Below are 12,893 nucleotides of genomic sequence, written 5' to 3'. Positions count from 1 at the left end.
CAGATGACACATATTTCTTGTATGACACACAACTTTTCATGTCTTCATTTACATTCAAATGTAAATATGTTCTGATGTGACAGAAAAGATTCTTTTGTTCTGTACCTTTCCCCCCTGTTTTATTGTTGGGTGGTAGGAGAAAAGAACTTTTGTGGGGCATGGTCAACTAAATTCATTTTGCCTCTGAAATGCATCCAAACCTTAGCTCAACTCCTGAACACCCTCGTGCTGGAATATATAACTCAGAGGACATGAGCCTAAATATGAAGTCTTGGGCTCTAGATTAAACTTCATTTTGATGCCCCTACTGCACATACTATCACTTTTTCAAAGGTGAAAATTGTAGGAGAAGCTTGGCTTAGTGGTGGCTGATAGTGTTGCCAGTCAGGACTATCTCAGACCCTGAGATTTTAACACCAAGAATAGGGGTGAGCCCTTGTCATGTCAGAGGAGATAAATGTGTTATGTTAAACACCGACCACAATTGCATTTGAATGTTGTTGTTGTTGTTTTAAAAAAAGGTCTAACAAATGAGGGGGAGCCAGTGTGGCACAGTGTTTTGGACTACGACTCTGGAGACCAGAGTTTGAATCCCTGCTTAGTCATGAAAGCCTACTAGGAGACCCTAGCATGTCAGAGTCGCGAAAATCAGAAAGATCTTGAAGGCACACAACAACATGAACAACAACAATCATTGAGGAGTACACACATACATCTCTCAGGCCAGGACTCTCACTGTGAAATTCCTCCCCTAAACCCTTAGGACTGAAGAGAAAGAGCTAAGCCCTAAAATCTGGAAACTGTAATGGTGATGACTCCAAGGTTGTCCTTCCAGAGTGGCTGGTGTCCCCAGTGAGACCAGCTTTTAGCTCACATTTTAAAGTAGTTTAACAAACAGATTCACTATTATGCTAACATTGGAGCCAAGAGCCACAATTGGAGCAGCTTCTGTGCACTTATGCTGAAACCTGGCAGGGATAAATTCCTTTCCTATACTGTTCTTCCAGTAAAGAAGCAGAACTGTGTTCACAGAATTGTTTTTCAGTTGTTTGTTTCAGAATTTTCCTCATTCAGTATAACCAGAGCCTATAAAAGTTACTGACTTGGATTTCAATTCTAGGAATCACATCCAGCTAGCATGGCTAGCATCAATGCTGGTGGAGGGATCCTGGGAATTGCAGTCCGAATTTTTTTCCAAACACTGAATATAATACATATGATTTTTCTTCAAAAGGAGATCGCAATATAACAGTTTGTTCATGTTGTTTGATTTTATACAATAAGAAGTGAAAAAAACTGTTGGTTGTAAGAGACAAATACATATTAACTTTTCCCCTTCATCCTCAGTTTGGCTGGGATTCATTTCTTTTCAATCAACACACTGCTAAAAGAATGGGCTCATTGTGCTGCAGACAGTACTGTTTACAAACAAAAGGACGACAGAGTGTAAAATGCTTATTTTAAATATTCAGGCTAAAAATAACTTGGAGTAATCAGATAGCCAGCGCTAGTACAGTATCCTGCTAGCAAAATGTAAAGACAAGCTTGGCAACACCATCATGGCATCTGATGAGACTGTTGGCAATGAAGCAATGAGTTATTATAATTTAAATTGTTTCCTTTCTTGGTAATATATTTGGAAATATTTTTACAACATAATTGCTAAATAAACTAACATATACCCTATATTCTCATATGAGTTGACTTTATGTTATAAGTTGAGCACAGGTTGCAGTGCCAAAATTATTAATTTTGATATAAGTTCAAGAGTCTTTCATTGGGGAGGGGAATGTACCAATGCCATCACTGTCATTTCCCCAACCAGCCATTAGAAAAAAAAAGACACAGAAAATAATTGATATTAATCAAACCAATTTCTATAAAATTAATCATGACAAAATGGCTTAAACATTTTTGGAAAAGTATTTTGTGTCAATGATCTAGTTTGGGTATACGGTATAATGATATTGTTCTCTGTTTTGGAAGAGGGTGGCTTGTCATGTTTTCCCCCCAAGATGAAAAATGGGTTGGATGAGATTGGAATATTCAAAGAGCTATATGGAACAAGTCTTTATGGTCTGCCTGAAGGTTGTTAAAAATGAAGCCACTCTTACAGAACTAGTATGAGAAGAAAGTATGAATTATTTCTTTCCTCCTAAAATGAGAAGTGAGACGGTGTTATTTTAATTATAGGGATGAACCTTTATAGAAGTAAAAATCTAACATTTTTCTGGATCTTTACTTCTCTAGGTTTTTCTCCCATCTAAGGCTTATCTTTTCTAATTCTTTAAGAAACATTTTGAATATATAATCACTTTTTCTCCTGCATGATCTTCTCCACATTTGCCTTATGTGGGCAAGGCATTCTTGGATATTTTTTGAGGGATTGATGGAATAACTACTGGGATACCTCAGAAAACCGTATGTCTAGGGGTACCCTGTTGACATGTGCATGCTCATAAGTTGCTTTTTCATTTCAGTCCAAATAAGAGCTACTCGAGGAATGATGCTGAATTCACAATGCATTACAAGTTGAGGATTCCATAGCTGGAATGTTTGAGCCAGAAGTGTTTTATATTTTGGATTTTTTTTATTTTCGAATATTTGCATATACATAATGAGAGATATGACCCAATTCAAAGCACATAATTCAGTTATGTTTCATAGCCACATTATACTCATTGCCTGAAATATTTTGTACGCAGTAATATTTGCAGTAATTTTGTGCATGAAAACGTTTGTGTACATTGTGAATTATCAGAAAGCAAAGTTGTCATTATCTAAGCCACCCTTGTGGACAATTTTGGAATATTTTGGAATTCCAGATAAGAGACTCTCAACCTGTACTGTCTCAAGAAATGCAGCAATATGCCTAATATTGTCCATTCCAAGTGAGATATCTCCAAATGGCTATTGATAGAGTTTGGATTTTCAGCGAGTATCTTGCCACCAGTATAGTACAATTTACCTTCCTTGTAAAATGCACAATTTTTATTTATTTTTCTCATTGATGTCTTCACTTTTTATAAACATTGCAATCAAGTTTTAAAATACTTTTAATGTAAGCTGCTTTGAGTCTCCTTTGGGAGAGATAAAGTGGGTTATAAATAAACATAATGATAAGATGATGATGACGACGATGATGATGATGATGATGATGATGATGATGATGATGGCAATAATACTGTGCAGCACCAGTAATGCTTTAACAATATTTGATGTTTCTTGGGGTTTAGTAAATACCTAAAAAGAGAACAAGATCTTAAAGTTGATGTGTTGTTTCCATGCTTAAGTGAAAGTCTATTGCTTATCTTGTGTATTCCTTTCCTGTACACAGAGCACAGTGTTTGTACTAAACTCCTATTTTGGGCCAGGCTGATAGCAAGCAGTCACACAACATGGAATTAATACCCTTGTTTAATTGCTAGGAAGAAACGCGCTGGTCCTGGTCAGTAACCTTAAAGTGTTGTTTCTTCGCACAAGCCGAGTCTTGTCTCAGGGATTTCAACACCTCCCACCCAAAACTCCAATCTCACCTCGGCTTCCAAGCCATATGCTTCTTTATCTCTGCTAGCCCGTGGTACTGACACAGAGCAGAAACAAATGCCAAAAGAACAATGATAGTGACATTTACACAAGGATTGGCCCTTCCAAAGGGCAACACATGCTGGTTGTCTTTCTGCCAATCTCTTATTAATGGCTGCATTTAGTCCCTTGTTAGCCCTTCTCAGCGAGTGTATGCTCATTGCTTTGACTTGGAACTCTCTCTCCATATCATAGCAGCCATTTCAATTCAATGCAAGATACAGTCTAAACATCCCAGTTGCTGTTTCTGCTGGTTCTATAACACTATGTAACACATTTTTGTTCCTGGGTTATAAATGTCATTTCCTTATTGGTTCTATCATAAAAACATGGAAAAAGTTTATTAAACTGCAAAAACATTCCTGCAACACATGTTGCTATTGTTTTTAATGAATATCTCATAGAGTCTCAACCAATTCAACATTGTTTGTGGTAGCCACAAAAACAAAGTTTCTAGAGTGTAACAACTACTTTTAAAATAAGTACTGCACGATCAAACAAGAAATAACACTTTCAAACCACTAACAGAAAATTTTTCAAATATGTTGTTGAAGGCTTTCATGACTGGATGGCCATGTTCCAGAAGTATTCTCTCCAGATGTTTCACCCACATCTGTGGCAAGCATCCTCAGAGGTTGAGAAATTTGTGAACAAATAACAATTTGTTGTCAAAGGCTTTCATGGCCAGGATCACAGGGTTGTTGTATGTCTTTCGGACTGTGTGGCCATGTTCCAGAAGTATTCTCTTCTGATGTTATATATATTTACCTTCCTTGCCTAGTCTCTCCATGCCTCACAACCTCTGAGGATGCCTGCCATAGATGTGGGCGAAACGTCAGGAGATAATACTTCTGGAACATGGCCACACAGCCTGAAAGACATACAACAACCAAATAACAATTTTTCAAATCTTATTACATAATATGGTCAGCCCTTGGGATGAATAAAGAATAGAACATGGAGTTGCCCTCAGCCATCCCCCCCAAAACCTTGGGAGATTTTCCTCGGAACAGCATAGGTAGAATATGTGAAACAATGCTGCCCATTGTTATGTGTGAGAGTTAATAGCCATTTGTGAAGGGCTAAGAAAAATGATTTTGTGTTGTGAAATTCTGCACAAAACCAGTAAACAGAGGAAATACTGCAAGAGGGAAATGTGTGCCTGCAGAAAGAGATATATGTATGCAATTTTTCCAAGCTCTCTTTTGCACTGCTCACAGGAGTGAGATCTGTGCAATAATAGACCCTTGTACATACCGTTGCATGGACATGGATTGCAGAGTGTTGTTGCACTATGAGCAATGCAAAGCCTTCTTACATCTGCTTGTGAAAAAGGGGAAATGGCAAAATTACTACAATTAAGTTAGAGTCATCAGGGAATGTCCACTGAGGATGTTAGATCACCTTCTTCAACTACAGAAAACTTTAGACCAGGAATGAGGAAATGTGCCTCACAAGTCATTTTTGTGCCACAAAAACCCCTCATTTGCCCCAATTGAACATGATTGTTGAGAGATTTTGCCACATCCTGATCTCTCTTGTGCCAGAAATAGTCCTTTAATTGCTTGGCAAGAAAACTGCAAGACAAATTCACAGGGGAAGATACCTGTCAATATATGAAAAATATATGAAAATTTCATAGGATTTTCTTAGACAAGGCATTCTCAAAAGTGGTTTTGTCAGTAACTCCCTTTGAAATATCACCTATGACACTCACTAATAGTCTCCCATCCGAGTACTTTCCAGAGATGATCCTGCTTACCTTACAAGATCAGATGGAATGTGATGCCTATTTAGGCAAATTCTGATTACTTCCTGTTTTTTTCCATGTCAGGAGCAACTTGAGAAACTGCAAGTCGCTTCTGGTGTGAGAGAATTGGCCATCTGCAAGGACATTGCCGAGGGGACGCCCGGATGTTTTGATGTTTTTACCATCCTTATGAGAGGCTTCTCTCATGTCTAAATAAAGGTGGGGACATGAGAGAAGCCTCTCATAAAGATGGTAAAAACATCAAAACATTAAATAACTTCCTGGTTAAATAAAGGCTTCTCTTGGGGCTTAAACAGCCCATCAGATCCTCAGAAGTGGCAAATATTACCCCTCACACATCCTTATTTATTTACTTATTTATTTGATTTATATACCGCTTTTCTCCCCCACGGGAACCCCTTGCATGTGTGAAGGGTAAAGAAAGAAAATAATCATTCAAACAGGAGGTTGTATTAAGTTAGTCCAGTTTTAGATGATTCCTTATTTCAGACATGACACTTGGACCTTTATTCTGCCTATGTTTTCCTGGCCATCTTTCTTATTTCAGCCCTTTTTTGGTTTTTCACACATTATTCAGGATGTTGCCAAATGTAGGAAAACATAGTTGCATAAATATAGGCTACATAAGTTCTGTTTGTAAGAGTATTGTGGAAGGGCATATCCACAGGCCTCCCATGTTGATCAGGAATGTCACAAGACTAGCTGCCAGACCCACAGGTACAGCCAGAGAGAGAGCTTGAGACAGAGAGCATACTTGGAGAAAGAATGCCCTAGTTGCCTTGGGTGTGGACTGGCCCAGGGCTTACCCTTTGCACCACGGGGTGATAAAAATAACCCTAGTTTTGTAATTGGGACTAGTGGAAGCAGGCTGGAGAAACCAGAAACACAGATGAACCACAGAGTAATCAAGGAAGTTGGTACGGTAAGTTGAGCAGCAGAAAACAAGCTATGTCGGGAACAGATAATAGCACCAAGACTTGCAGAAGTTAGGAAAGGGAGAAAGTATCTGCTTGCCAGGTTTCATATTTACTTGTATATCTAGACCAATTGATCCCAAACCTTGATCCTCCCGGTGTTTTGGACTTCTGATCCAAGAAGCCCCAGCCAGCTTGCCCAATGTTCAGGAATCCTGGGAGATGATGTCCAAAACACCTGGAGGACCACAGTTTGGGTTCCTCCAAGTGTTTTGGACTTCAGATCCAAGAAGCCCCAGCCAGCTTGCCCATTGTTCAGGAAGCCTGGGAGATGAAGTCCAAAATACCTAGAGGACCACAGTTTGGGAATCACTGAGCCAGCCTCAGGAGTGACCTCGGCACAGTTCAAACTAGAAAGAGAGTAAAACTATTCCTAAAGTAAACATTGAAACGTGCTTATGTCATCCCTTTTTAAGTTAAAATTATTCTCTGGAAAAGTGAAGAGAAAACCCCATTTTTTCTTTGATCTCTGTTATTACCAGATATTGGAAGGCCGTGACCTGCTTAAAAGGCTTTCAGAGTAACTGTTCTCAATACTCATTTGAAAAGAAAAACAAGTGTTTCAACCAGTTGGCTAAATAATTCAGTAGCAGCTAAGCAAGCAAATTGCTTTAGGTGGAAATAAGACTACTGAACTGGAGCAAAGTGGAACTACAGTTGAGTCTGCTTGCTTTAACAAATAAAGCTTTGGGGAGAATTGCTGCTTCCCTAGACTTTCAAGGGATCAGAATTTGCTTTGTATTTGATTCCCTTTTCCAATACTGATATATGTATTCTCCCCTCCCACCTTCCATACATCTGTATTCTTGCATTAATCACCCTTCGGTCGGTGCTTAATATCTGAACTAATTTGAATAAACTACTTAGAAGCAAGGTAACATATTGTAATGTTTATATAATTGTAGGCATAATTGTTTCTTCAGGCAGATGTTTTCTCTTTGAACACCACTAAACTCAACGATCAGAACATGTTAAGATGCACTTTTATATAAGACTGAAAAGTGTCTTTGTTTGGTTCCCCCAATATTAATATACAAGTGATATATTTAATTGTCACTCAAGCTCTTGTTTATGCTCATTTTTTTCTAAGAAAGCTTTCACTATAAATTTTGTTTTGTTGCTCTTTGCTTTTATTTATTTTTCAATTGAAGGTTTTCATAACCAAGAAGTAAATTCATTTTATGAGTGCGGTGTATTTGGAGTTGTAACTTTATCTCACATACATTTAGCAAAAGATAGCATTAATTTAAAGTGATAACCACACTGGGGGCGGGATTGACAACACTTTACTGGTCTTAAAAATAGCCACAAGAAATGTCAGTTGTCAGAGGCTGTGGTGACTTGGGAATTGAGTAGTATAGAAGCAAAGGTGACAAATATTTCTCGTAATGACTAAGATTCCGTTCCATGGGATTAAATAAGGAGCCATGCAAAGATTCTTTTAACACAAAATGACAGTAAGTCAGACCTAGCAGAAACTGAGCAAAGCATTCACTCTTGAAACTATTACCTTTACTTCAGAAAGAGTTTTAAAGAAAATAATTTCTTAAATATTGTAAAAAAATAAATAAATAGGGCAACTAGAACATGTCCTTACCAAACTATTACACATCTATGATCCAATAAGGATGTTTTGCAGATTACTTCATCTACCAATCCTATATGTACTAAATGGTTCAAATATTGATCTCAAAGCACAGTTCTAAATATTTTAGTCTAAAGTATGCTCTAACTGTATTAGCCCCCCCCCACACACACACACATTTTCATGGGTTATTGTCAGAATCACATGGGGAGCCACAGACAGAAGGCTTTTGCCTCAAAATGTCATTCCACTTGAGGAGAGATAAATTGGAAGGACAGAAATGCAGTACTGTACTAGTCTTCTCATGTGTTTATGTAAGGCAGTTTAGGATTCCTTCTCTAGATCCCATATTATGTAGAAGTGTGTGCTATACCCATTAGCCTATATGGTATATTAATGTAGGCTAGAATCCCAAAAACATTAAGGAAACACTAATAATGGCAACAGATAGTTTATATAACTTTAAAGTAAATGATGAAGACATTGAACTTATTGATCTTCTATAATTTGGCTCTGTTATTGATCAAAAGAGACTGTGATCAAGAAATTGGAAAAAGACAAAGGATGCATCTACGCTGTTGAAATTATGCAGTTTGGCACCACTTTAACTGCAATAACTCAATGCTGTGGGATCTAGCATTCTTTGCCAAAGAGTGCTGTGCTTCACCAACTATAAATCCTGAGACTCCATATCATTGAGCCATACCATTAAGATGGTAAACCACATAAATTCTATAGTATAGATGCATTCTAGGACTTGGAAGGGCAGCTATGAAGTCACTAGACAAGATCCTCAAGTCTAAATATATAATTGAATACCAAAATCATGATTGTTCGTGGCATCATATTTCTGATTTTTATGTATGGTTCTGAAATTTGGACATAGAATAAAGCTGTTTCAGAATCAACTCATTTGAAATGTGAGTCATCCTGGAAGAGCCTTATGCTCAACCAGTAGGAGGGCTAACTCTTTACTATCTGCTTCAGAGAATATGGTATCTTATATTTAATAGTTTCAAAATGTTGAGATGTACTTGCAGATAAACATACGGTACATCATGGCCTTTGCATTTCTGTAAATTTTAAACCCCTCACATGGGTTTGCGCCAAATTTCAGTGTATTGCAACATATGAAATATACTGCACTGGAAACATCTGTGGTTACAGGCAGTGATCAAAGCGGTTGTAACCTTCCTGGTCCTCAAATTCATTTTTAAAAAAGATGCTGCTATAACTTCTATAGCAGTAATTACTATGAAATACTGCTCTGTTGCTAAAAATCAACTGATGTTTGTTAACATTAACTGTATTATTTAACACTTGTTTTGGCGGTGGTAAGGGAGGTCCTGTTAATGCATCTTGCTGTGAAGATTACACATTTACCAGGATGACAAGATGTAAATGAGACAAAGCTAATGTACTTGTAATGTCTGTGCAGAATAATTACACTACATACTGCATTTCTTTCTCCTGCTGTGACAGTGCTGCATTCATGGAAATTCCCTCTACGAGTTGAGGCGCTATTTCTCTGTCATCATTTATTCAAACCTCCCACTCAGTGGTAATATTTTGTACGCAGAAAGCTCTAGGATCAATCCCTGGCCATCCTAGAGTCACTTACCAGTAGAATTTGGCAGCAGAGAAAATCTTGAAGAAACAACGATGATTCTTTTTGTTTATAACTCAGATCTGTCTGTTGGAATGTATGAAGAAAGCCAAGTGTCTATAAACAGTAAGACCCCATAACCAGCCAAACTGGTTATGTGAAACAGCAATTGCCATTAAATTACCTCGCTTCTAGTCCCAGCATACTTTAAATTACTCTGGAGAACTTAGATATTTCTAAAAGGAAATCCTGACAAGGATTTCCTGGGTCCTACAGAACTGCTCTATGGTAATATGTGTCTGGGTTTATGGTATTACTGCACGTCTTAAATGCAGTGTTAATTGTTTTTAGACCAGATGATCTTCTTTGTTCTTGTTAATTGTTTTTAGACCAGATGATCCAGCCAAACTGGGAGTAGCGGCATACAAGTCTAATAAATAAATAAAAATAAATACATTTATGAAAAATACTTAGATGTCACTAGGAATACCCTGGGGGAACATGTTGGGAGCAGGAATAGCTACTGTAGTAATCTTCTTCCTTTAATTTATTATATGTATGTATATGTATGCTTATCCACAATTCCCTGCCTCATGCACAGAGGAAGAATTGTTTAAAGCTATAGACAATGTGGTCGCTGTTGCCCATTTTTGGTCAAAAATTATTTAACTGCTTGTGTTCCCTCTATTTTTATCAGTTTTATACTTATTTGTGCAGTGCTTTTGACATGAAATAAATACATAAATTTATTATTAACAATGACAATAAAATGCAATGTGCACATTTTGAAAGGAGGAGCATAAAATAACAAACATCATACTATTCGGATACAAGGTTCAAATTTGCAGCTCTTTTTTGTGATTTTCCAGAAATTAACAAAAGTGTCCGTAGAATTTTAGACGGTTACATGTCATTCTAGTCTGCAAGAAGACTGAAGGAACTAAAATTACCTGAATAATACAGGATACCACATTCCAAAGGGGAGATGTCTTAGAGAAGGCAACAACTGTCAGGACTAAATTCAAGTTTTCTTTTTTTTAAGGCAATATGATTTCATCCTGCAGTAAAATTGATTTAATAAATAACGTACCTTAATTCTTGTATTTTCTTTTCTGTTCCATTAACACAGACCAGAGACGATTTCCTGGGTCAAGTAGACGTGCCGCTTAACCACCTTCCGGTAAGATATTTTTGCACAACATCCCTCTTGAATTCATGAAAAATGGTTTCAATTATACAGCCTGATATGTTTATTGTACTCGATACAGACGCCTGAATTTCCTAGACTTTGTGCTAAAGGCTTCTTTTATTCTTTATCTCTGTGTTCATATATTATTTTGTATTATTTAATTACTTATTTAAAATATTTCTCTGCCTCTTTCCTCTAATTGGATTTCAGTTGTAATTGGCGTACATAATTTGTTTAAACATTGTACTACAATACAGTGGGATAGCACACAGAATTATTCATAGCAAAGGGGTCATTGTAATGACTGAATTTCTCTTCATTTGGATTTGTTGTCAAAGTGATATCAAAACCTACCACTTTGACTTCTTTTTTCTATTACAGTCGGAGCTAGAAAAGGTCACAAAGAACCTTTTGAAATAAGAGAATGCACAAAAAAGTATAGACTTGCTACAAAAGAGGCAAAATTTAAGTTCCTGAGTATATTAAAGCTATCAACTATTAGAAGAATTGGGGAATGCAAACTCTTGCAGCACAATATTTATAGGCATTTTCTTTCTACTCATTGCTTTTCTCCTTCTTTGTATTTCCCAGTATTCCCATGGTAGCTGGACAGTGAGGTGCTACTGTACTCTTGCTTGATTTCTCTTACCCAGATATTTAAATTTTCTAATGACATAAAACCAATAGCGTAGTGTTTCCTTTCTCTAGGTAGGCAACTTTTACTGGATGAGAGAGGATGCTGTCATTCATTTTCCAGCTTTGTTCTCATTATCTAGACAGCAATTACCATTTAAGGGTTGTTGTTTTTTAAGGACGTAGGGGCAGATTTTGTGGGAGAGGAATTCCAAGAAATGCCTTAGCCTGAATTCTATGGGTTGCCCCACCTAAAGTAGACACATTGAGTCAATTGTCAATAGATGAATTCATGTAAAACCCACTGTGGTGATGTTGTTAACTGCCATCAAGTTTACTTCAACTTAGAGTAGCCCCATGAACCTCCAAGTCACCCTATCATTGTCTTCCCTGCTCAGGTCTTGAAATACAGGGTTGTGACTTCCTTGATTGACTCTTTCCATACAGTCCCATTGCTCTGGAAATCCACTGAGGCCCCTTCTATACTGCCATATAAAATCCAGATTATCTGCTTTGAACTGGATTATATGGCAATGCAGACTCATATGATCCAGTTCATTGGGCATTTAAAGTCATATCTTTATCAGGTGCCACTTATATTGTGCCTGAGAAAGCCAAAAGCTCTGGCCTGTGCTGCTATATTTTACAGTTTTACTGGAAAGTTCATGTTCCATTATTCTAAAATAAATGAACTTAATACTTTTAAATTATAGACAGTAGCAGAAGTTTGACATTTTCCTTGAGAAACTACAGAAACTTTTTGCATGTGCAAGAGCTTCACCGATCTCCTTACCATGAAGAATAATGAAATGTAAAAATAAATTGACAAGAAAACATTGAATTCCATATACAAAAGAGAATACTTTTAGGGCTTGTCTTCCCACTGTCAGAAACTGACACTGCTTTTCTGCTCTTTATCATTTTTATAATTCACTTGTTCTGTGGAACGTTTTCCTTTTTGCACTAAGACGTGCGCTTGCATAAAACTGCTCAGCACTGCAAAGCATATCATGTTCCAACCTGACAAATACAGGATTTCACATAGAGCTGCCTTTTTAAAGAAAACTAGCAATGTATTTAGCTTTGCGGGAGACTTGTGAGAAGGAATGCTTTGAGAAAATATCTTTGGGGAAGGAGAGAGAAAGGTAGAATGGCTACCCGGCTCTTGTTGCAAAGGATAGGAAGAAGCAACCTTTGCAGATTTGATAAAATAAGTAATCCAATAAGTAATACAGAAGGCAACAGAGATCCTTCTTATTTCAGAAGTACCCGTTCACAGGCAGAAAATGGCTACTAACATACCAGGCTTGTATGTTCATATTGTTTATTCTAATCCTGGTGTACATGTGATTGCATTTCAGACTAAGAGATAACTCTGGGAAGTAATGGAGAGTATAGGGAAGTAATCATATTCTCTGTTAAAGTGGTTACGAACTTGGATCCCCAGACAGTTTTAGTCTGTAACTCCCATCAGTTCAAGAATAGTGTAGTCAGTAATCAACAGTTATGGGAATTGTAGTCCCCCTGCTTCTGAGCATCCAAGATTGGGA

General features: G+C 37.3%; 1 protein-coding gene across 12 annotated transcripts in view; it reads left to right on the top strand.

The window, feature by feature from the left end:
* nedd4l (NEDD4 like E3 ubiquitin protein ligase) overlaps nt 1-12,893 on the top strand; it is a 284,446-nt gene that overhangs the window by 188,660 nt on the left and 82,893 nt on the right. For all 12 annotated transcript variants that reach the window (XM_016995252.2, XM_062972534.1, XM_062972535.1 and 9 more), the window contains one exon: nt 10,651-10,701. In XM_016995252.2, the coding sequence (XP_016850741.2) occupies nt 10,651-10,701 (51 nt within the window). The remainder of the gene's footprint in view (nt 1-10,650; nt 10,702-12,893) is intronic.

Source organism: Anolis carolinensis, chromosome 2 (assembly GCF_035594765.1).
Source record: "Anolis carolinensis isolate JA03-04 chromosome 2, rAnoCar3.1.pri, whole genome shotgun sequence".
NCBI classification, from domain to species: domain Eukaryota; kingdom Metazoa; phylum Chordata; class Lepidosauria; order Squamata; family Dactyloidae; genus Anolis; species Anolis carolinensis.
Note: the sequence above shows the minus strand (reverse complement) of the source record. Positions and strands in the feature narration are given on the sequence as shown.